This window comes from Gopherus evgoodei, chromosome 11 (assembly GCF_007399415.2).
Source record: "Gopherus evgoodei ecotype Sinaloan lineage chromosome 11, rGopEvg1_v1.p, whole genome shotgun sequence".
Lineage (NCBI taxonomy): Eukaryota > Metazoa > Chordata > Testudines > Testudinidae > Gopherus > Gopherus evgoodei.
The window spans coordinates 36,199,276-36,223,391 of NC_044332.1; the positions used below are offsets into that span (position 1 = coordinate 36,199,276).

At 39.7% G+C, this 24,116-nt stretch overlaps 1 protein-coding gene across 2 annotated transcripts; it reads right to left on the bottom strand.

Annotated features, from left to right (window-relative positions):
- Window positions 1-570: 570 nt before the first annotated feature.
- On the bottom strand, window positions 571-24,011 carry PLEKHA3 (pleckstrin homology domain containing A3). 2 transcript variants are annotated; one of them, XM_030580406.1, is made up of 8 exons: window positions 23,506-24,008; window positions 10,606-10,722; window positions 8,933-9,088; window positions 7,359-7,495; window positions 6,813-6,977; window positions 5,623-5,666; window positions 4,147-4,259; window positions 571-1,786 (listed from the first exon to the last, which is right to left on the bottom strand). In XM_030580406.1, the coding sequence occupies exons 1-8, from the start codon at window positions 23,543-23,545 to the stop codon at window positions 1,659-1,661; spliced, it is 900 nt and encodes a 299-aa protein (XP_030436266.1). In that variant the 5' UTR covers window positions 23,546-24,008; the 3' UTR covers window positions 571-1,658. The 2 variants fall into 2 exon arrangements, with proteins under 2 accessions (XP_030436266.1, XP_030436267.1); XM_030580407.1 differs by lacking the exon at window positions 6,813-6,977 and having other exon boundaries at window positions 23,506-24,011.
- Between the last annotated feature and the right edge of the window lie 105 nt (window positions 24,012-24,116).

Below are 24,116 nucleotides of genomic sequence, written 5' to 3' on the forward strand. Positions count from 1 at the left end.
AGGCATTGCTATCCTATATTATTAATTCAGTAATTAGAGGGCCAGATTCTGATCTAATTTACAGCTAATGCACATTTACACAAGTAAAAAGTGACAAAGAGTCCTGTGGCACCTTATAGACTAACAGACGCATTGGAGCATAAGCTTTCGTGGGTGAATACCCACTTCATCAGATGAATGTAGTGGAAATTTCCAGAGGCAGGTATAAATATGCAGGCAAGAATCAGTCTAGAGATAACACGGTTGGTTCAATCAGGGAGGATGAGGCCCTCTTCTAGCACTTGAGGTGTTGACACCAAATTGACACCAAATTTGATTAACCAAAGACTGTGAATGGCTAGCCAACTACAAAAGCAGTTTCTCCTCCCTTGGTGTTCACACCTCAACTGCTAGAAGAGGGCCTCATCCTCCCTGATTGAACCAACTGCGTTATTTCTAGACTGATTCTTGCCTGCATATTTATACCCGCCTCTGGAAATTTCCACTACATTCATCTGATGAAGTGAGTATTCATCTACAAAAGCTTATGCTCCAATACGTCTGTTAGTCTCTATAAGGTGTCACAGGACTCTCTGTTGCTTTTTACAGATCCAGACTAACACAGCTACCCCTCTGATAGTTTTCACAAGTATAACTGAGATCAGATTCTAGCTCTACATTTATGCCATAGTGAAGTGATATATGGGAGTCATAATAAACAGAAGTCCCCTTTTGTATAAATACATCATAAATAAAGTATGTAGAGATACAAATATTTATACTTACAACAGTAGTTTAACAGTCTATTTTAGAAGCAAACACTAAAATAATACTTTGTTAAAAATGTGTCTTACTTGAAATGAGCAGAGTAAATGTAAACAGTACTGCATTAGCTATTCAGTGATGCTACACACCTCAGCAACAATTTGTGTACATCTTGAAGCCTGTAGACCTTTAGTAATGAAGTAAGTAGAAATTTTTTATGCAAAAAAATAAATAAATAAAATTTGTTAAATACCCAATGTTTGGTACAAATGCTTCATATGCAGATAAGTTACTTTTTATACATTTCTTTAGAAAAATACATGAGATATTTCTACTTTCAACTGGCTAAAAATAAGGATCAGATTATGTATTTCCTTGTGTTTTTAAAGGAAGGCAATATTAAAATTACCATCAAGCTGCTACAGTAACCTATTAGGGACTCAATCCCTTACTTCTTACACAAGCAAAATTCCCATTCAAGGAGAACAGTGAGTGCACAAGGACTGCAAGACCGGATCCTAACTTTGTACAAATGACCAGCTGGTCCATGGCACAAGTGACATCATACCCCCCCCACCCCATCTGAAACCTTCTTCAAGATTTAAAATCTGCAGGTTTGTTAAACTCTCAGACAAACACACTGTTTAGAAAAGAGCTACACTTACAAATGCAGATGCCTATCTGTTAAGCCATTATTTGTTCCAAAAAAATGCACGTTCAAACTGTGAAGTCATTAGGAAAATACTCTTGCAAATAAAACTATATAAAGATAAAATACACTTCAAAGTTAGTTTTTACATTATTCTATAAAGTGCAGAAAAATCCTTCTAAAAGGGAAATAACTACTCCCTATAACAATAATATAATTACAGCAGCTTTTGCATAGCATTACTTATAGAAATACTGCAGTTTCTTCAGGAAGAAGAGGATGGAAGAGTCTCTTCCAATTCAGGTCTTTTCTTTGAAACTGATCTGTTTTCTTCAGGAATGGTTGATGGTGCCAAGTGTCCATTGAGAGCACTTCTGGAACAGTGAGCAGGTCCTGTTAAGATATTGATTAGTATTTAAATTGTGCGCCAATTCAATCTGTTAATCATTCTGCTTGCAAATATTTCACATAGACAACATTTTTTTAAAATATTGGACGCAATATTTACATGCTCTCTATGGTCTGCATTGAATTATTCTAGTCTATATCAATGCCTGGGGTAATGGATGAGTAATGTTAAAAGCTACTGAAAACTACAGATAATCATACTATGCAATACATAAATACTGTAAGAGAAGAATCTCTGGGGTGCACAGGGAAATTCAGTCAAAGGGGCACAACAAAGAGTGTGTGTTAAGAATTAGTGCAGCAATAATCCTTTCACTGAAAAACTCCACTGGGACACTTCAGCCATTAAAAAAGGTGTTTGCTTTGTTAAAAAGAACCCAACCTACTGCACATTATACCAGAAAGGATGTTTGTCTACTTGATCAGTAGATGGCTCATTAATGATAGATTTAAACACATGGTAAATCAACCAGAGACTAGTTTCTGCATTTGAAAAATGATACTTTTTCATCAGATATTTAAGCAGCTGATGAGCAAAAAGAATGCTGTTCTCCATGTCAGTCAGAATACAGGGTAATAATGGTACACTATTCAAATGTCACTCTTCTTAACAAGATTATGCCAGGTGACTAATGCATATTAACGTTACTGGAAGACATCATAGAGCCTCTGGTAAGTTCTCCATTTCAAATGAAACAGCTATTCCACTTTGGCATTTATCTAGCACCTGGAGAGGTGTCAGAGGTGGTCTATCACAGAGAAGTGGGCTGCTAACAGGTCTTTTTATTTCTGTAAATAGATGCACTGGAAAGAAAGTCAGGAGCACTCTTTGCTTGGTCTTCCCCGGCCCCATGCTTAAATCTTACCCAGTAGTTAGCAGTAAGAAAGTACATTTTATCTTTGAAACTGCGCAAATTTGATACAGAATCAGTGAGCCGGAATAAACATGGAACTCAACAATGCCCTTTTCCAGTCATTTTTCAAACAAGAACTGCTCTTGAAAGTGTGTAAACAGTTTTTCATTAATAAAATGGAAGGGATACAGAATCCGCTACTGAAAGTTTGTTATTTTCAGCGCCACCTACTGAGGAAAAGAAGGAACTGAATCAACTCTAGGAAGATGGAGCCCTTAAAGTGGAAGACAGAAAAGAGACTCTTCTCTGTAACATGGCAAAAGACAAAAACTACATTCGTGAAAAAGCTAGAAATTGGAGCAATTCTACAAGGAACAAGAACAGACTGGGATTACACAAAATAACATGACTGATCTGACCACAGCTGTTATGAGAGAAGACAGACTGGATCATCCATGGGAAGAGGAATCAGACCATGGTCACACAGGGTGGAATTCAACTTTGTTCAAAAGGACAACACAAGGTATAAGCACCAATTAGGGCTTAAGTGGGACTTGAGCAGTGCATAGGCCTTGTGTTGACCTTCTGTACAAGGGATAAGTTACCCTCCGAGAGAGGAGAGGCTGGCCCAAAACTGGGTCACTCTTGAAAGTGACAAACCACAGTTAATCAAGAAGAAAGCAGGCCACAGCCTTCCTGATAAAGTCAGAATGGGGTAAAAACAATTGGGAGTTTCATGGGAATACCATAAAGAGACCTTACCTTGGCATATTTATGCAACAGGATCTAGTTATCATGGGATCATTGACATAGAGTATAATAGTCCTAGATTGTTGTTTTGATTTATTGACCATGCTGAGTTGTTTCAGAAGAGTGTTGCTCTGTGTATGGGGCAGGTAGGCACGGGTATAAACTGTTCTTTACTAATACACTGGGTTGTCACATTCTCCTCTCAGTTCTACAGTGTAACTCCATTCAATGGAAATTAGCTCCACTCGATGGGACTGCCCTGGTGTAACTAAAACAAGAATCTGACTCACTATAATGGTTAGACTGGAAAGAACTGATCAACATTCTGCACAGGATTCCAAAATGTTAGTTTATATATGAAAATGTATAGTTTAAATGTTTGTTGTTCATGTAGTCCTTATGTAGAGCCCAGTTTTGCCAGATTTACTCCCCTTAGGTAGTACCTTACTTTACTAATAGCACCACGGATTTCAGTGGGACTACACAAGATCTGAGATACCAGTCGAGGTGAGTAAAGGGTGGCAAAGTCAGTCCCGTAGTGAATACATCCGCAGTTTTAATTCACTACACAGGAATCCTACAAGCAACTTTATTGTTTAATGCAATGGCTCTGATTACATACAAAGATTGTAATTTTAGGAATTCTCCTTGCACTGGTGTTAGCGGTACAACAATTGTGCTAAGTACAGTAACAAATTCAACAGAAGTACACACAGTAAAACTCTCTCTCTTCCAACTTACTCTCTGTATCTTCAAGAGGAATATCATTACAGGATTCTGTATCAGAGTATGTTCTTCTGCGTCGTTGGGATAACCGGTGGAATGAAGAAATTGGTTCTTTTGTGGCGTTACTACTGCAAATTAAATAGGATTTATTAGTTTTACAAACTTATAACAAACAACTAGCCAGTCTATTAGCTTTTAATTTAAGATATATCTTTTGGTATTTATAGTGCTCTTATTAGATCTATCTTAAAGATAGTAAAGAGCAATACTGAGGAGTAATCTGAAAGGAACTCCATGTGAACAGAACACGGGTAGCCTGCACAGACTTTGAAATCTGAAAAATGTGATCAGAATATAATTCTTGCAAAAAGAAACAAATTCAAAATGTGCAAGAATGAATCATCAAAAATCTTAGTGTTTCAGGCCTCAATCCTGCAAACTCTAATGTGTATGAGTAATTTTACACAAGCACAGTTATCCCACTGAAACTACTTATTTGCATAAAGCTACTCACAAGCATAAGTATTTGCAGGATGAAGGCCTTAGAGAATACTTACATTATTTGCCATAAGATTTGATTAAACCAGTGTTTCTCAAACTGGGGTCACTGCTTGTGTAGGGAAAGCCCCTGGCAGGCTGGGCCAGTTTGTTTACCTGGCCCATCCGCAGGTCCAGCCGATCGCGGCTCCCACTGGCCGCAGTTTGCTGCTGCAGGCCAATGGGGGCTGCTGGAAGCGGTAGCCAGTAAGTCCCTCGGCCCATGCCGCTTCCAGCAGCTCCCATTGGCCTGGAGTAGCGAACCACAGCCAGTGGGAGCCGTGATTGGCCAGACTTGCAGACGGGCCAGGTAAACAAACCAGCCCGGCCCGCCAGGGGTTCTCCGTTTGGGAAACCACTGGATTAAACAACTTGGATAAGTTATAATAGCAATTCTCTCTGATAAATGGTCATTTTAAATTATACAATTCTACCAAAAACCATAGACTCATAGACTCATAGGTCAGAAGGGACCAATCTGATCATCTAGTCTGACCTCCTGCACAAGGCAGGCCACAGAACCCCACCCATCCAATTTAGAAAGACTTTGTACGAATTTCTATTGTAATGTTTATAACAAACAACAGTTGGATTTACTTATTTATTTTGCCAGTGTTGAAGTCTCTCCTTGATGATATTTTTATATTTATTTTTAAAACTAAACTAAAAATATATCAGATTTGGAATATTACTCAGAATAAAAATGGAAACAAAACTTTACTAGTATATTTTTTACTTGTATGCAAGTTGCAACATCTGTGTCTTAATTTTAGATTTGCAAAACTACTGATAATAGATTGTTACTTTCTAAATTTTAAACCATTTTCCGACCCTGCAAATCCTCTGCATAGTGACTTCAGCTGATATTTCCCTACTGGGGGGCTTGCTGGATTGGTCCAATGAGGTGCTTTCAGAAAGTAAATTAGCCTACTTAACAGCAATTTTTAATCTTACCTCCCTGAACTGTATGTACCCGGATGGCTAATGGAGCGTTTCATCTAGAAAATGAAAGAAACAAGTTTAAAACTCTTTATCACGATTTAGCAAATGCTTATACACAGCCATATACTTATTATTTAAAACAAAAATGAACCAGTTAAGGAATCTTATTTAGCTATTTCAAAGAGGCTAGATTGCTAGTAACGCAGGAATTTTTAAAGCACTAATAAAAGAGAACTAGTTTACTACCCAAAAATATTACATCTCATTCTCTCTTGCCTCAAAAATTACTCAGATTTCTACTGGATCATTGGCAGAATGCACGGATACCTCAAAACATTTTAAATTAATGCCAGATTCAAGTCTACATTATACAAAAGGATTAATCCAAGAGCTAAATTTTGCCATTTAGTGTGCACACAGAGAGCCCTCTGATTTCAATGGGAACTCTCTAAATGTGCCCAAGAGAATAATTTGACCTAAAGATTGATCAGTAAGAGTTGCTTGGGTGGATGGGAGGAAAGGGAGAAGATCATCAGATACAGATAAATTAAAGAGAAAGATTGGGGGGGGGGTCCCTAGAACAGAGTAGATCTGAGAATCCACATATATGAAATACAGTTTGACAGAGTCTCACTTATTCCAACCCCTCAACAGGAAAAATAAATAAGTAAATAAATAAGAATTCTATAAAGTATTTTAATCTTGTACATTATTTAACAAAAACAAACAAACTTGTCAGCTAACGCATATTTGATCAACCAGGATATTGTTTAAAAAGAGACATATTAAGACTGGGAATCTGAAAGGCACTTCCTGAGAGTTAAGCCACAAAGAAGTTCTCTGTTTCGATGAGCAGCCAGGTTACAGTATTAAAAGAGAACAATTAATATTTAATGTTTTTAAAAAATAACCCTGCAGTATAGGTAACAGGATAATTCAATTTTCGTATGAATGCTGCAAAGTACTGAGGTCCGATTAGCATTGTCATCATCCATGGGAGAATTACTCCTACGATGAACAGTTTATGGGAAGGCTGGCAAGCAAACAGACTCAGGAACATGTCAGTAGTGATTTACACTTAAGGCTAAAACGGTTGACTTCAGTGGAGTCAGGATTACACGTGACTATGTAGCGTATATTCTTCAACTCTCCCAATCAATAGCATAACACTTTAAAATGTTACGCTTAGAAAACATCCAGACCATTTGAATAGGTGAAGGTGACACAGGAGAAACTAAGGGATCTGGATGAGGCAGCTGAAACATCTCTGGCTTAAACTTGGCATTAGCTATCTTCACACATTCTTCAAGTGTTGTAATAAATGTGTTACATGTGGCACTGAGCAAGGAGGAGGCTTCATTCATGTTCTGAAAACAAATGATAGCACAGACATCAGCAAGAATGTAAAAAGAGACTGAAAATGTTACCATAGAATCAACTGATTTCCCAGTTAACTGCCCAAAATTCTCAAAAAAACCAAGTTTGGTGACTATACTTTTTAATGGCAGCTAGAATCAACCTTATTGAAAAAACAACAATATAATATCTTTGAGTGTGGACTGTACTACCATACTCCTGAACCCAGTGTATGAGCATCTGAATATAGGCAATTTTTAAACATCTATTAAACTGACCTTACATAAATATTTTCCAACATTAGGTTGCTAATAAGGTGCATAAGGTGACAACAAGAATTTAACATGATTTAAATAATCAGGTTCTCCAGTATAATTTTAGAAATCTGATACCTCAGTGCTGGGAGATGAGCGACTCTCATCATGGTGAGCAAATTCTTGTATTGTATGAACTTGCTGCATTAAGAGATCACAGTAGAGGCGAAGTTCGGACATTTTGGTTTTAAGAGATTCATTGGTTTCACTAATTTCTACAAGAAAAATAAAATAATTAAAAAACCCACCAATCACAGCATGACTTATCTGCACAGTTTTTACAAACAAAAATTGAAATTCCTTTCAAGACTAGGAAGGGATTCTTAACTGAGTTGGGAATAGTTTCACAAAGTATATGTAAATTTGGAAGGGACCATGGAGAAAGGTATATAACCAGGAAACAAGAGGTAAAATATTTTCTCATTTACCATGTCATCCCAGGGAGCACACAATGGACAAAGTCTGTGGCCACAACAGGTGAAGGAGGTCTGTTCCCCTATATCCACAAGCACCTGAGGAGAGCAGTTACTAACTCAGGGAACCTTGCAAATGATAAACCTTCAGACTGGCTACAGAGGATTACCAGTCTTTACTGAGAAAAACTAGGGAGGCAGAAATGGGGATTATGGAGAGAAATCAGAACAATGGCAACCAAATGACTCCCTAACAGCTACAACAAGTGTTTTGAGAATGGCAGCTCTAGATTGTTTAAGTTTTAGCTTTTTATGTAAATAAGAGCTCTCCAGCAGCAGGAACAAAATACTATTTTCCCATCATGTTTGCTGCAGGTTGTGTGTTAATTTCATATTTCCTATCCTGTAAAACCTAGCACTGTAAATAGTGTTAATAAATGCTGTGACAGTTCTCTGACTCTTAGTTTTTAATAGCAACAGTTCTATGACTGTGGTAGGGCCAATATCTGGAACAAGATAAATCTGAACATAACATAGAAACCCAAAATAGGGAGAAACTCTGACAACCAGCAGTGTAATAAAACTCAGGAGTAGTAAAGTGAAGTCAGAAGCAAGTTGCACATGAGCAATATAAGAAGTGATTTGACCTATCTGATGCCATACATTAACAATATTTTAAATATTTTATCCTTGCTCAGGTATATCTTTGCATAGCCAGTCAGACATCTTTCAGTCAGAAGCTGCCAGCGTACTTCAGAGACACTCACTGGGCTAATTAGGCTGGCAAAATTCATAATTCTGAGGAGCAATGCCAGCTGGGAGATTTTTAAACTCATCCATTTCACCAAGTCTAGTGATACCTTTCGATCAAAGTATTATATTTAATTAAAATTAGCTCATATTTATATACACACACACACGTACGTAAAGAGAATTGGACTACTCAGAGAAATACAGTAACAATAATTCTTCCTTTCTGCTAATTTTAGCAAAAGCTGATCAGTTCTTTTCTTGCTCCCCTTGGAAATTGCAATTTAAATATAAGCCGGAAGTTATTATATGCACACAACAGGGATTACATCCACAATTAAGATATATCAATATATTTATCAATATATAAATTAGATTTATATCTTACATAAATAATATTAAATTCAACCACTAGAATGGGACAAATTAAGAACCATCTTAATCAAAAACAATTTTATTAGATTTCATACACTTTAATGGCATAAATACCTTTTTCTTTTTTTGTTCTGGTATCTGTCAAACAGGCTTTAGAACTACCCAGTGCTACCAGCCATCTTTGCCTCTCAGCTGCATTAACTGCTTTCATATAAAAATGCTGTTCCCCTGGGATGATTAACTCCATTCTTGTGTTGTCTGTTGGATGAACTAATGATAAAAAGAGAAAAAAGACTAATTTTGCAAAAGATAATTAGTATCCTTACTGGTTTAGTTATCAAATACAGACCATATTATTTCAAGTTATTTACAAATTACAGATTGCATTTGGTAAGAAACGGAAGCTATTCAAAACAATTTTAAACATTGTATGAATTTGATATTCATGAACATAATTGACTAAGTAATGGCTACAGCCAGACAGATACTGTGCAAAATTCCCTCAAAACACTGCCAAAACATTCCTCGCCTGAAACACCAGTTAGTCTAGTCCTGATTCAATCATGCCAACCTGAAGATTTCTGTGATGTGGGCAAATATCTATGAAGGACTAGATTAAAATCAATCTCACTTTCCTTTCTGATGCAACCTTCTGGGCTCTGTGTCAAAAGTCACCATCCTCCTAAGCATGAGGACAGAACAGTACTCCACTTACAGCCATCATATTCAATACTACAACTTTAATCAGCCACAGATGTCACAGGTACCAGGCATATTTCTCAACCACAGTACTCCCAGGTCTAGGACTGGACAGCCCTGGGTACATGACAGATGGAATTAATCCCAAATTACTGGCATCTACTGTTCCTCCATACTATAGAAAATGAACAAGCAGACAAGAAAGAGGGACTGAATATTTCAAGAGATTAGTAAGGAGACATAAGCCTTTCGCTCCTAGGTCACTGGTTTCAATCTAGGCACTGGCAGTAGTAACCAGAAGTTGTTGCCATACGATAACTGCTTGCTGGCCTACGTAAGAGAAGTAGATGGACTCAGTCCATTTTCTAGTGGTCAGGTATCCACATCACAAACACCTCCACAAAGGTACATCAGAAAAAAAGGCCAAAAGGCAGAAAGTAATGGCACCCACCAGATCACTCCTGTGGTGGCTCTCCCAGCAAACAATTCCATTTTTTTAAAATTGGAGATATACCTATCTCCTAGAACTGGAAGGGACCTTGGAATGTCACTGAGTCCAGCCCCCTGCTTTCACTAGCAGGACCAAGTACTGATTTTTTGCCCCAGATCCCTAAGTGGCCCCCTCATGGACTGAACTCACAACCCTGGGTTTAGCAGGCCAATGCTTAAACTATTAAGCTATCCCTCCCCCAGTTCCTAACATTCAGCATTACCTCCCTCTGAGTTTGCGAGGGAGAACAGCTGTAGCTATGGTGACAGCTTCAGATGCCTTCATTTATGATATTTCCAATGTAAGACATAAACAGAAAAGTTCTTAATACCCTAAAGTTTATATGGCTGTTTTTAAACCTCATAAAGGAGCAGTAAATATCATAACCTTTTTTATTATTATTTTCCTTCAGAGTTCATGTTCAGTAACTAATTGGGGTTGATGTAGCAAGCGCATCTGACTAAACATGTCTCGATGTGATTTTTCCCCTTACTTTTTTTAAGCATCACAGAAATTAGTGATGCAAAAGTATTAGGTCACCTTATTCATCCCCCTGCCAATTAAAATTTCCTCTAATAAAACTGTATTTAAATCTTACCTTTAATTTCACATACTGCCATCTTTATACTTCCTTTACTGCCTTTGCAAACATCATCCTGTGAATCATAGTAGGACAATATTCCATTGTCTAAAACAAACCAGCGAGGCTGCCAACCTAGGAAGACCATAAATATGAGAGAAAAGTGTTATACTAACTGTTTAATTGCAAATCCAAGTTCAATCAAAAGTAAAGCTTTTTGTTAAACCATTAAGAGAAACAGAATTTACACAGATGCAAATACTACTGTGATGTATTATAAAGATATTTTACACTACCACTTTTTGCAATATTTCATTAGCAATAATACCTCCCCAGCCACCCCCCACCTGCCTGCCGCTCACCTCCCCGTTTGCCACTTCACCCCACTCGCCCTCCCACATCCCATCTCACCTCCCTGCCCGTGGGGCCCCCAAAAGCACAGGGCCCGGGATGGTGGCCCCAATTCGCTGTACCCAAGGGACAGCTCTGTTGATGACATTTAGTTAGAGGTGTCAAAATTGTCCTTTGTCTTTGAGAAACGAGGTTACCCCCTCTTCCTGTCCCAAAGACCCTGTTTACTACATATATGTAAATTGAGGTAAAAAATCTTTGTTTAGGATAGACATGTTTAACAGCTTCTGCCTAGACAGGGCTATGTGGGTTTGAACACGTGCCAACATCATCATACAAGGGGAATTCATAACTTTACATAAAATGTTATTACATACATTTCACCATGATATTACTGACCAATTGATATTGATATTATTAGTTTTCAGATGATACCTCACAAGGCATATTTGGTACAAAGATTATTACAATAACGCGTAGGTGCAAATGCAGTGGTATATTCAGTCACACTACTCCTTCTATGTAAAATAAGATAAAAGAGAGAATAGGAATTATGATTTTATGATTCACAAATGAAACTTGTCACCCCTGAACTTCAAATGTTTAAACAGGAGAAAAGGCAGCAGGTAACATATACTCCTATGGTCTCTTCATATTATAACAGTATTTGACTCTAGTGAATGTTTGATTGGTCCTTTTAATCTGTAAGAATATTCAAAAAGAACTAAGTAATTACCTGTGTCAAACAATAAAGATAATAAATAAATAATGACAATCGTGATTATCTAGATCAGTTGCAATTCAACAGTTTTCAGTTTAGTTTACATCGAAATATGCAGTTTAAAAAAATCTCTTTCTAGTTTATCCCCATAACACATTTTCTGCAACTGCTTTTGAGACTACATTGTATTTATCTTTGAACTATGTGAAGAGCTGACGAATCCATGATCTGCTGCATGGACTTGTGTTGATAAGAAGGGATCTTGTAACAGAAGATAATTCTGGCCATATTTGATCCTTGATGTCATTGGCAATGCATATAAGTAAACAAGAGAAGTTTATGACAGTAACAAGCAAAACAAGAAAATGTTTTATCTTACAGTAAACTGGGTGATATAGAGAGTACCCTGTGTGTGAAAAAATATGTGACAGATAGCACCTTATATATTGCTGGATGCACATACAATGTTTAAACTAGAAAAACAAGCTGTTTTTGTTTTTGGTTTGGTTTAAAAAGGAGGATTGGATAATAATACATAGTAGACTGAAAGATAGTTTGCAATGGTTTGGCAATATTACAGACTAGACAGAAATCTCTGAATCAATCCTCCATGGGGGATCTAGATGCAATTTTTTGTTTAAAATTGGTAACAACTTTTTCTAACATAATTTGAACCTGCTGATTTCAAAAATGGTTGTTACCAAGTTAAATTCTGATGTTTAGATTCTCAAACTTGCAAATAAATATGGCAACAAAAATTCACCAGAAATGTTTGACATACCAGTAGTGTGTGCATGAACTTATCAGCAAAATTAAACTTAGGCATAATTTCTTTTCAGTCTATTAAGAACAGAAATGAGAAGACACAATCATTATTTTAACACCTACTATACTTGAATAATCAACCTTTTATAGCATTTAGTCATCCATAGATCTTAAAGTTAGAAATATGTTAATAACACAGAATGTATTTTCCTGTCATATGTGAAATCATTTTTTGTATGCTTTGTATTTGTTTAATAGTGCATAATGCTTTATAGTTAGACTAGAATTAACATAGATGATGGTATTTTTTACAAATAGAGAGAGTAACAGTAGTTAGCTGAGGTGGTGGTTTGATTATGGTTGTGGGCAAACCATGGAACTGGTAGTAATACTAGTCTTCAAAATTCACACCAGTTTTCTACAGTTTCTATATTATTTGCCAACAATTAAGTAAAGAAATGTGTGAGGCAGGTGAACAAGGATTGCATAGAATAAGGGAGGCAACAGCCATTAGAAAGAAACGGCAAGATATCATAACAGAGAGGCCACTGACAGAACTGAGTTCATCTTTCAGTCAGGATAGACAGTATCAGTCATATGGCAAACCAAAATCCAGAGGTCACAGAAAGCAAGAACGTCTGCAACTAATGTATCGTGAGTGGCAAACTGTAATGATCCCAATAAAGAAAGCAACATCCATAATACAAGACATTCCAGTTCTACGAAACCTATGGACTGGAGATACTGCATATTTAAAGGGTTTCTGTGAGGGATCGTAATTGTCAAGTGATCATGTCAGAAGTTCAATCACACGGACCCTGATCAGAGCCAAGAGTGGTTCAATAGCATAGGAAAGAAATAAGGTAGAACTGTAGGCTTCACCAAGATTTGCTCAGACCTCGGTAGATGGGCCTTGTCTTACAACGTGAAAGCCCATATCACAATGAACACTAGAGCCATGTTCCATGTTGGCTTGGATACCAATTTATTCACCATGAGCTAAGAAAGGCAAGGAAGCAATGTGATAATGAAGATGAGGATGCACTCTTACAAACAATTCAAAGATTAAAGATTTTCTCCTGGGAGGAACACCCACTTCCTTGCAAAATATTGCAACAAACGATCTGGCTACTGAAGCCACATAAGATGCACTGCTGAATGCAAAGATCCTAGGACAAGTGCAACTGGACAGTTTTGTGAAGAAGTGGCTTATGACACAAGAGTGGAAGCCTCGACGCATACTTTTTCCATGCCATATGAGATGGGGAAAAAAGTAAAATAAAAGGCCTCAACCATGAAGGCAGACAGAAATATTCTTCAGCAACTAGTCACATCTTATGAAGTTAGCAGGACTGTGAATTTGCAATAGATTTTTATACATAAGTTAATGCCCATCCCTTTGGCACTAGCATAGACAAATGGCAGTCTAAGAACAGGGACAAAAGCAATACTGGATGATATGCTGACAGCTCATATACACTACTCACCAACAGTTACCCTTGTTGGGACAAGCTGTCTTGTGCCAGGTGCACAAGCTCTGGTACAAACCACAGGAAAGCCATTTGGAGCCAAAACATTTGGAGATCTTGCAGATACATTTGTAAAAACAGTATTTACGTCTTCCACAGAACAGACATTGTGTTGATAAGTACTGTAAGACAGTGGTCTCAACCAGGGGTATGCAGATCCCTGGAGGTACGGAGAGGTCTCTCAGGGGGTACATCAGCTCATCTAGTTATTTGCCTAGTTTTACAACAGGCTACATAAAAAGCACTAGCAAAGTCAGTACAAACTACAATTTCATACAATGACTTGTTTATACTGCTCTATATACAATACACTGAAATGTAAGTACAATATTAATATTTCAATTGATTTATTGTATAGTTATATTGTGAACATAAGAAAATAAGCACTATTTCAGTAACAGTGTGCTGCGACACTTTTGTATTTTTATGTCTCATTTTGTAAACAAATAGTTTTTAAGTGAGGAGAAACTTGGGGCATACAAGACAAATCAGACTCCTGAAAGGGGTACGGTAGTTTGGAAAGGTTGAGAACCACTTCTGTAAGGAATCTGTTAAGGTGGTACAAGGCAAAAATGTTCAAGAGATACAAGACCCATCTGAAGAATGGCAGAAGGCAGATCTGTGTCTCTTCCAAGTTACTGGATGAATCTCACTGCACTTTCAGAAAATAAGGAGATTCTTGCAATATTTTTATCTGAGCAACACAAGCACCACATGATAAAATTATCATTCTGGCTGGTAGGTTTCATGATAAGGCTGATGAATGGTGCTCAACACCACCACTTGACACCTATGAGCTCATCAGAAAAAAGCCGACACAAGAATAATTTTACTGTGTATACACAGTGATGCCATCAGTGTGGTTGTTGCAACCAAGAACTCTGGTGTGCTTATTCTTTCACTGGCTCACTATAGCTAAATGACATGTGGACACCTTTGGATGAAAGCTCGCACATCAAAGGAACCAAAGTACTTTCCTATTCATGCCATTTGTGAGAAAATACACTATGGATCCAATGTTCTGAAAACTCTACTCTCATTTCATGCCCTGACTGGTTGTGCGTTATTGCTGGATCACAGCAAGAAGACCGCATGGAAAGTTTTTCAGCAACACCATTAGCTTCCAACACACCCAGATCAGGGTTACCTGGACTCAGAGAAGGTGAAAAGTGCAAAAAAGTTTAGTTTTAAGATGTGTGGATTGCCAGAAGTTCACAGCACTGACAAAAAGCACATGCCAATTTGTTCACATGCTTGTGGTGATCAAAAGCTTAACCCAGCAAGCAATACTCTTTTATTTCACATAACATACAGAGAGCTCATTACCAGGCACTAGTTTGGACACAGGCCCATTGCCCAAATCCAATTCTTTCTCCTTCAAATACAATGGGTTGGAAACAGGAGGATGGAATTCTGGTGCCAAAGCGCATGTCATTGCCACCAATACCAGGAGACTGCCTGGAGGCAATATTCTGTAGCTGCACAACAGGGTGCAGAAGTCCATTATGCAGATGCAGAATAGCATGAATTGTTTGTATAGGACAGGGGTCGGCAACCTTTCAGAAGTGCTGTGCCGAGTCTTCATTCATTCACTCTGATTTAAGGTTTTGCGTGCCAGTCACAAATGTTAATGTTTTTAGAAGGTCTCTTTCTAGAAGTCTATAATATATAACTAACTATTGTTGTATGTAAAGTAAATAAGGTTTTTAAAATGTTTAAGAAGTTTCATTTACAATTAAATTAAAATGCAGAGCCCCCCGGAACGGTGGCCAGGACCCAGGCAGCGAGTGCCACTGAAAATCAGCTCACGTGCCGCCTTCGGCACCCATGCCATAGGTTGCCTACTCCTGGTATAGGAGCATGCAAATGTAGAGAACCGGAACAAATTTGTGTCCATGTACTGACACTTAGTGCTTAAGGACAGTATTATCAAATCAGCATATGTGTTCTAATAAGGGACCTCATAAGACGTTGATTCAATATGCCATGGCATACAAAAGTTTCTTGAAATAGAACATTAACATATGTGCATAACTTGTGTACATTAAAATGTTCACTTAATGTTTGTAAGGAAAATATTTTCACTTATTTTAAAAACATTTGTTTTCTGATTCTGTGTTGTACTTCTGATAGTTAAATCAGCTTATACACTTTTGTCTCAAAGTGCTAATGCTCATATTATAAGAGCCATGTAAACACGCTCTTTCATGGTTGCATAATGCAATAAAAATATTTTTAGTATCTCTTATAAATAAGAAAGTGAAATTCAATAGCTTTAGAACAAGATATACAAGCTGATATTTTTGGACTACAAAAATATTCAGGTTACTAACAAAAAATGGGCACAAAAAAGCTCTATGACTGATTTTACCATAGGCTTTCACAGAGATTTGTTTCCCTTTTACATTCAGAATACTGTGAATTCCTGGAGTTCTAGGTTTTTCACAACCTATCCGAGACTCTGCCATAGGCAGACATCATGTGGAGTAAAGTGAATGTTCCATGTGTAGTTTGTTGAGCTTGCATAAATGCTTGCAGGTACTGGCTCGAAGATAGCTACAGTGCAACTGAAAGATTTAAAAATATGTTTTCGGTTTATTTAATTTGTGCATTTGACAGCACTGTGTATAATCTGTTTTACTAACAAACAATAGAGGAGAAATAGTAATTGTCCTCTGTTTATGTCAATCTTTCAGATAGCAATAAAAGAAGAAAGAACCATAAAAAAATTGTGAGGCCCCAAATTTAACAGTGGGATTCTGTGGACAGACGGGGATTGGTCCTGCTTTGAGCAGGGGGTTGAACTAGATGATCTCCTGAGGTCCCTTCTCACCCTAATGATCTATGAATCTATGTACTGTCTGCAATTAAGTAATATTTAAAAAATAGAATAGATTTCAAGTTGGCAGTATCCATTAAACAAGAACTACATCTTAAGGAAACCTGCCGAGTAATTTTCATTTTTGTGCATGAAAAAGGGGTTAGAACTACAATCTGACTAATACTACTTCAAAAAGAAAGTGGCCACAGAACACACATACTATATTCATTGACATTTCACTAAAAATACAAAGTATCTCTATCAAATACATTAATCATGGAGAATAAAGATTGTAAATAGTTATCTAACATTTGATAATAACCTAACTAGTCTTTCACAGGAAGACGTGCACATAAGGTCCCCAGCAATGTAGCAAAGTACACCCCCCCATATATTTGAGAAGGATGTCAAGCGCACAGCATAAAAAGACTAACAAACGTCTGAAAGAAAACCAAGCAAAACATGCTTGTGGTGCCAGCTCAGTTTAGCATAGTTTGCTACTATGCACAGGATTCAAATTCAGGCTCTATCTTAGAACTCCACTCCTGGACTAATGGTACTGGGAATGCAAAAGAAGCTTACGTTAGCATGATAAATTCAAGTCATGCTGAACACTGAGGTCACGCTTGACATATCTTTAAAGATAAAAATAGAATAGAATGATACTTGGTTTGGGAAGGGCGCAAACTTACACGACAGTTCAATTCAGCAAACAGAGGTAATCTGGGGTGTGATTGTTTTAAAAGAAAATGGTTAGACAATCCTGATAGCCTCCTACATCTGAAGAACTAGTTCCGTGTTTTCTTTCCTTTGCACTCTTCCATCATGCTCTATTAGCACGTATGCAGGCAGCCAGGCAACCAGCCCACTGACATTTCACAGGTTCTGATAGCTTAACTTTGCTGTCCAAACACATCTGAACTCACTGAAGCAGAGCAGCACAGAAAAGGAACAGAATAACAAGAGAGCAGAAAAAAGCCAGTGGCACTACAATTAAACAAGAGGCCTGAATAAGCATTTTATATGATCCTATACTGATTCACTCTAGGGGGCCAATTAGTTCCACTGAATTGGTAGAAATCTTTTTCATGATGAAAGGATGCAGTACTAATGACCGTCTCCAAGGGGAATCCTACAAAGGGAAAAGGAAGTGGGGAAACAAAATTAAAGAAACTCAGTGAGTTTGCTAATGGTGAATGCAGAGGTTCATTCCATTTCTCCCTAGAAATAAACTGACAGCTGCAATATATTTTTGGGAAAATAATTCAGTGTGGACATTCTTGTTATGTTACAAGTTTTCAGTAACATTAGTGAGTGCTTTGCAGCACGTCAAAGGCTTTTTAAAAAAATCTGTACTGTTCAGCATTTTCATTTATATAGTTTTATCCCACCCATTCAATCCTTACACCCAGTTCTGGCCAAAGCTAAGGCTTTTTTTTCAGCTGGGAAATACTTGTGGTCCTGGAAGTCAAAAACTGTCTCCACTGGAAACTAATCTTTTTTTTTTACCTGGGGACAGGCACACAGACTGACTGACTCTCACTCTCTGATACGGCCTAACACCTACAACCTTTACTCTCATCAGTAAGACCCTGTATAAATTACAGTGTCACAGCCTGTGGGCAAATTGTGAAATTAGCCAAATATCTGCTGGGCTTCACACAGCTGCTTGGGCTTCAAGCAACAGATATTGGTCACAGCTCCTGCAGCATCTCTGCTAGGCCTGCCAGAGGCCACTGGGGCAAGCCAGGGCTCCTAATTGCTGCATGTTGTCAGCGTTGCCCCCTCACCCTACCAGACGGGCAGAAAGCAGAGGCAATGGCCTAGGCTGGACTGGCTGTCATCAATAGGGAGACATCGCAAGACCCACATCACCTTGCCTCCACTCCCCAACATGGGATTGGTCCACTATCTCCCTACTCCACTCCCATATGGGACTGGTCCACTAATGCCCCCTAGGAGCAGGCATGGCCTCGGTCAGCAGGGAGCTGGAAGAAGGGATACCCGCTTCTATGTCCCCACTGTTGGGAAAGTTGCAGCAGCTCGGGGTTGCGGGTGGGACTTGGTGGTCATGCACATCCCGTGAAATTAAAACATTTAACCAGGACACTGCCGTGATTTTATACAGGGCGTTACTCACCAGTACTCCGACTGCTACTTAGTTCCACTGACTTCACTGGAAGTGCTCACACAAGTGAGGGCCACAGGATGAGGTCTACAAAACGCAACTGCACACATGGATGGACCCACTGCTGACAAAAAGCTGTCAGCCACAGATCTTCCTGCACTGCTAATTAAAAACCAATTAACTCACTAGTGCCAGAGACAGAACTGTTTTCAGAACTATGGTATTGACAGCCTGAAGGGCTCAAAAAGTCAGGTCCCAAAATATCATGAAACTTTTGAGCATCTAGGTTTCACACTTTCAAGCTTTTCTCCACAACCATGAGGATTAGACGCTTTTAAAAAAAAAGCTGGGGGGGAGGGGGAAGCGCTGAGATTCTCATGCAAACACTTTACTCCAGGAGACGGAGATTTAAGATACATACTAAATATCAAGAGATTTGTGATAAAACTCTGAGAGCTGGCACTGGACTATTGAAGAATGCAGTCTTGAGGCTTGGTGCAAGCAAGTGTACACAGACAGGCCTACTGCAAGTCATTCGGAATGATATGTCAGAAGCTTTCTGAATAGATCTCTGTGTTATAATAAGATATTACAGTATGCGCCCTATCTTAAGGCTGGTCTACACTACAAAGATAGGTCAGCTTTACTACATCACTCAGGGCTGTGAAAAATTTCACACCTTGTGTGATGTAATTAAACCAACCTAAACTCCAGACATCACTTGGCTGATGAGAGAATTCTTCCGTCAACCTAGTTACTGCCTCTCAGAGAGGTGAATTTACTACAGTGACAGAAGAACCCCTTCTAATAAGTGTCTACACCACAGTGCTAGAGCAGCATAGCCACTGTGCCTGCTTTAACACTTCTACTGAACTCAATTTCTGACTCAGCCCCTCTGACTTTGAACAAGTCATGTAATCTTCTGTGCCTTGGTTCCCCAGCTGTAAAATGGGGATAATATTTCCTTTCTCTTGCCTTTTGTCCATCTTGTGTCTATTTACAGCCAGGTCCTGCAACTTAATCTGTGTGGATGGCCAACACAGATCTAGCTGGATCAGTGCCTTACACTGGAAGTTCTTCTAAGGAGAGACTGTCTCTTCCTATGTGTAAATCAGGGCCACTTGCTCCCATCCCCACCTCCACCCCACCCCCGGGAGGCCCTGGTGTAAATTCAGGGAAGGATTTTGACTAGAGCCTAAGAAACTTAGGGGAAAAAGTCTCATTGAAAGAGACTAGAAAAGACTTGTACTTATAAGTCCCATGAGTACTTCTGAAAATTCTACCCACTGTAAGCTGAGGTCCTAATCACTGTTGGGGCAGCTAGACATTACTGCAATACAAATAATAAATAATTACCTCCAAAACACTACATTAACACTGTAAAGTGAAGCCCACAAAAGTTAGGAAATGCCAGACTAAAGATTGCCTTCTTTAGTTAAGGAGGGTATGTCTACACTTAAAATGCTACAGCTGCACCACTGTAGCACTTCAGTATAGGCGCTCACTATAGCAATGGTGCGGGAGGAGGTTCTTCCACCGCTGTAGTTAATCCACCTTGCCAAGAGGCAGTAGCTAGGTTGACAGAAGAAAGCTTCCATCAACCTAATACTGTCTACATCAGGGATTAGGTCGGCATAGTTATGTCTTTCAGGGGGGTGGATTTTTCACACCCCTGAGAGACGCAGCTATGAGGATGTACATTCCCAGGGTAGACCAGGACTAAGAATGCCTTTTCTTTAATTCTGTAGAAGAATGACCACAGTCAAAGGTATATCATCACAACCTATGGCTAAAAGATGTTTGTTGTGTTTTTTTTTAAACTAACAAGCCTGTATGATGTGAATAACATAAAAGTTATTGTTTATTAAATGGCTTTTACAGAATTGTTATGTGCCTAGAAAAGCCACCAGAAATATATTACCACTTACAATGAAAATGAGTATGCTACTGATACATCTGGCTCAAAATTTATATATCCAATATATCCAGAGGTAAAATCTAACTTCATAACAAGTTTTTAAGATTTTTAACAAATTTCTTATCATTTGTCCTATTCTGAATTCCCTAATTAGACTGGTCTTAACAGAGCTAAGACATTTATACAGTTACAGTTCATCCTGTGCTCAATCATCCAATTTATTAATTGTGACTGGACATACAAAATAGAAATTCCTAAGTTAAGAGAACAGTCATGTTTCATTCTGGGTCAGGAACTTGTAGTCATCTATTAAGTACTTTCCTCTGGTACTCTAAATTAGTGGTTCCCAGTCATCAGTACTTGTTTCAATACTGACACCGCAAGATTTTTTCTACAGTATTTCTTCACATTCTCTTTCCTACCACAGGGCCAGATCCAGCCTGAGATCAGAGAGCCTGAGCAGTCACATCTTCCATTGACATCAGCAAGAACTGAGAGTGTCCAGCAACTCTGCAGTTTATTGAAATAATGTACCACATTAATTGTCTCCATTCTGGGTCACTGTTCACATTCAATTCTTCTCTGCTATGCCAGAGGCCAGACTATTCCAAACTTCAGCCTTACAAGGCAAGAAGAATTAGCCAATACTGCAAGGGTCTTACCTGCTAAATACGAAAGCATCATTTCCCAAAAATACCACACAACACAGTGATAGGCACAAAAATAATGCTTGTAATACCAAGGAGGTTAGGAAATATTGTTATTTGCAGAACCCATTCCATTATAGACACCTTTGTAGTTAGTGTCTGTTCAATCACTTTTTGAACAGATTGATAATCCTACTTTCTGTTAGAGCCATTCACTACAGGAAGACGGACAATTTTCAAGAGGCAATACCAAGCCCCTTCCTTCTCAACTGTCACAGAGAAAGGACTATGTTGTTAACTTGAAATTATATGATATGAGACATTATAGGATAATTGCTGATAAGCACAACTGTATGATAGGGTATGCTTTTGGAAGAACAGATGCAGCTGGGGACACAGAGGCTAGGACTCCTGGACAGAAGTTCCACCAGACTGCATGTTTGGAACTGGGGAGGGGAGGCTGAATTTGAAGGGTAGCGCTGGCTCCTGAGGACAAAGAGGGTCGGCCAAACTGCAATCAAGGGAAGTGCTGCCAGGCTCTTAGAAGTATTGTTATGTTTATGTTACATTTATTCAGGTTAAATAAATGTTTCGTGGTTTTTCAAGTCCAAAACTCAGAGGCATAGTTATTTATAGGGTTTTCAAGAGATTTGCAGGACCCTTGAGATAGAGGCAAGAAAATTACCTAAGATGTGCCGATATTCACAGGCAAGTGCCAAGAGAAAGCTCGAGGGGTAAGAGGGCTGTACTAGCTACCCAGAGACTCCTGTGTTGAACAAGATGTGTCCAGGAAAGGGCACGCAGTGCAATGACTATATTTTACAATATGTTTGCATGCCATTAATGATTTATCATAGCTATTTCTTATGGGAGGAAGGATGCTCTAGTGGTTTAGGTGATAGACTAGAACTTCAATTCCCTGCTCTGCCAGATTTCCTTTATGACCTTGGGCTCTCTGTAAGCTGAGGATAACATTACCTTCTCACCTAACAGGGGTTTTGTGAGGATATATACTTTCAGAATTGTGAAGTGGTCATATGATGGCCATCATCCTCCACTGACTGAACCAGGGGCCCCCAGAGCTTTAAGCATGAGCCTCTACAGCAGGGGTAGGCGTGGCACTCACACTGCCTGGTTCCTGGCCACCGGTTCAGGGGACTCTGCATTTTAATTTAATTCTAAATGAAACTTCTTAAACATTTCTAAAAGCTTATTTACTTTACATACAACAACAGTTTAGTTATATATTATAGATTTATAGAAAGAGACCTTCTAAAAACATTAGAATGTATTACTGGTACGCGAAACCTTAAACTAGAGTGAATAAATGAAGACTCCGCACACCACTTCTGAAAGTTGCCAACCCCTGCTCTACAATTAAAGAGCCAGGCTTTCAAGCTAACAGCTGTAACAGAACCATATCCTCTGTAGATTAGACACAGGGTGATAACTGTAGCACACACGCTGACCAGTGGGCTATATTGAGCAAGGAGAGCCATATAAGTACATTCCAAAATACTGAGTATGAATGCAACATATCTTCAATTAAAATAGCATGTGATTTAGTAATAACTATATTTTTAAAAGACCCCCAACACCTCCCAGATCTTGGGTAATCTCCACGAAGGAGTTTAAAACGTGGGTGCGGGGTGAATTTAGTTCTTGTGAAAGGTGCAGATCAGCAGCTCTGGAGGGTAAAGTCTTCCACTCACTCACAGAATCGGACATTGCACCACAACTGGGTTCTCCGAGCCTAGGAGCAACAGGCTACTGAAAGGAGACCAGCAGTTCGCTGCTCTCCGGTAGGCCACCCAACAGCCATCAGAGGCTAAACCTGCCCCTTTCTTCCCAAGCAGGCTAGATTCAAACAGCGGCGACCAGCGCCACACGCCAGCTGGTTTCGTAAGCTCAGCGGACACTAGTCCGCACCCTCACCCCTACACCAGCACCTCCATCCCCCCCGGCCGTGCCAAAGGCCCGCTGCCCGCTAACTCCCGGGCCCCGCTGCGCGCCAGGAGCAGCCCCGCCCTGCCCACACCTGTCAGATAATTGGTCCACTTGTACAGGACTCCTTCCATAGCTTAGGGCCAGGCTCCGTGCAGCATCCTCCTCCTCCTGGGAACGGGCGGCAGCTGTGGCAGAGACTTTACGGCTGAGCCGCGCAGCTCGGGGGCCGAGAGAAGCCGCAGCCCCAGGATCCGGCCGGCCCAGCAGATGCTGCCCGCAGCGGGCTATGCACGGGGGCAGCAGGCGCGGCAGAGCGCCTCATGTCCTATGCACATGGCACTCCGGGGAGGTCGGGGACCGCAGGTGTCCAGCTCCCCGCAGGCTCTGCCCGCCCAGCTCCTCGGCTGCCTCTGGCTCCCCGACCCGCCCCCGTCGTCGTGTTTGCTGCCATTGACCCGGACGTTTCATTTACTTCCTGCAGGAAGGGGGCCGGCTAAGCCTGCCCGCGTACCCGAGCCGTGGCTCCGGGCGAACCTACCCTGCCGTGGCCAGACACGCGGCCCGCGGGGCAGCCACGTTCTCCGCAGACAAGAGATGCGGAAACGCGCACCCCACAAATCCCCCCCGCCCTGCGGGAGAGACAGTGCGGACACCGCCAACTCCGGGGGGGGGGGGCGCGCACACACACACACACACACACAC

Excerpts from the sequence above, each read along its gene's own strand:
- PLEKHA3 (XM_030580406.1), bottom strand. The coding sequence starts at position 23,545 with ATGGAAGGAGTCCTGTACAAGTGGACCAATTATCTGACAG. Across the intron at positions 10,723-23,505 it reads GTGGACCAATTATCTGACAG|GTTGGCAGCCTCGCTGGTTT; the intron begins GTGTGGGCAGGG and ends TGGTCTTCCTAG. Across the intron at positions 9,089-10,605 it reads GGCAGTATGTGAAATTAAAG|TTCATCCAACAGACAACACA; the intron begins GTAAGATTTAAA and ends TTTTATCATTAG.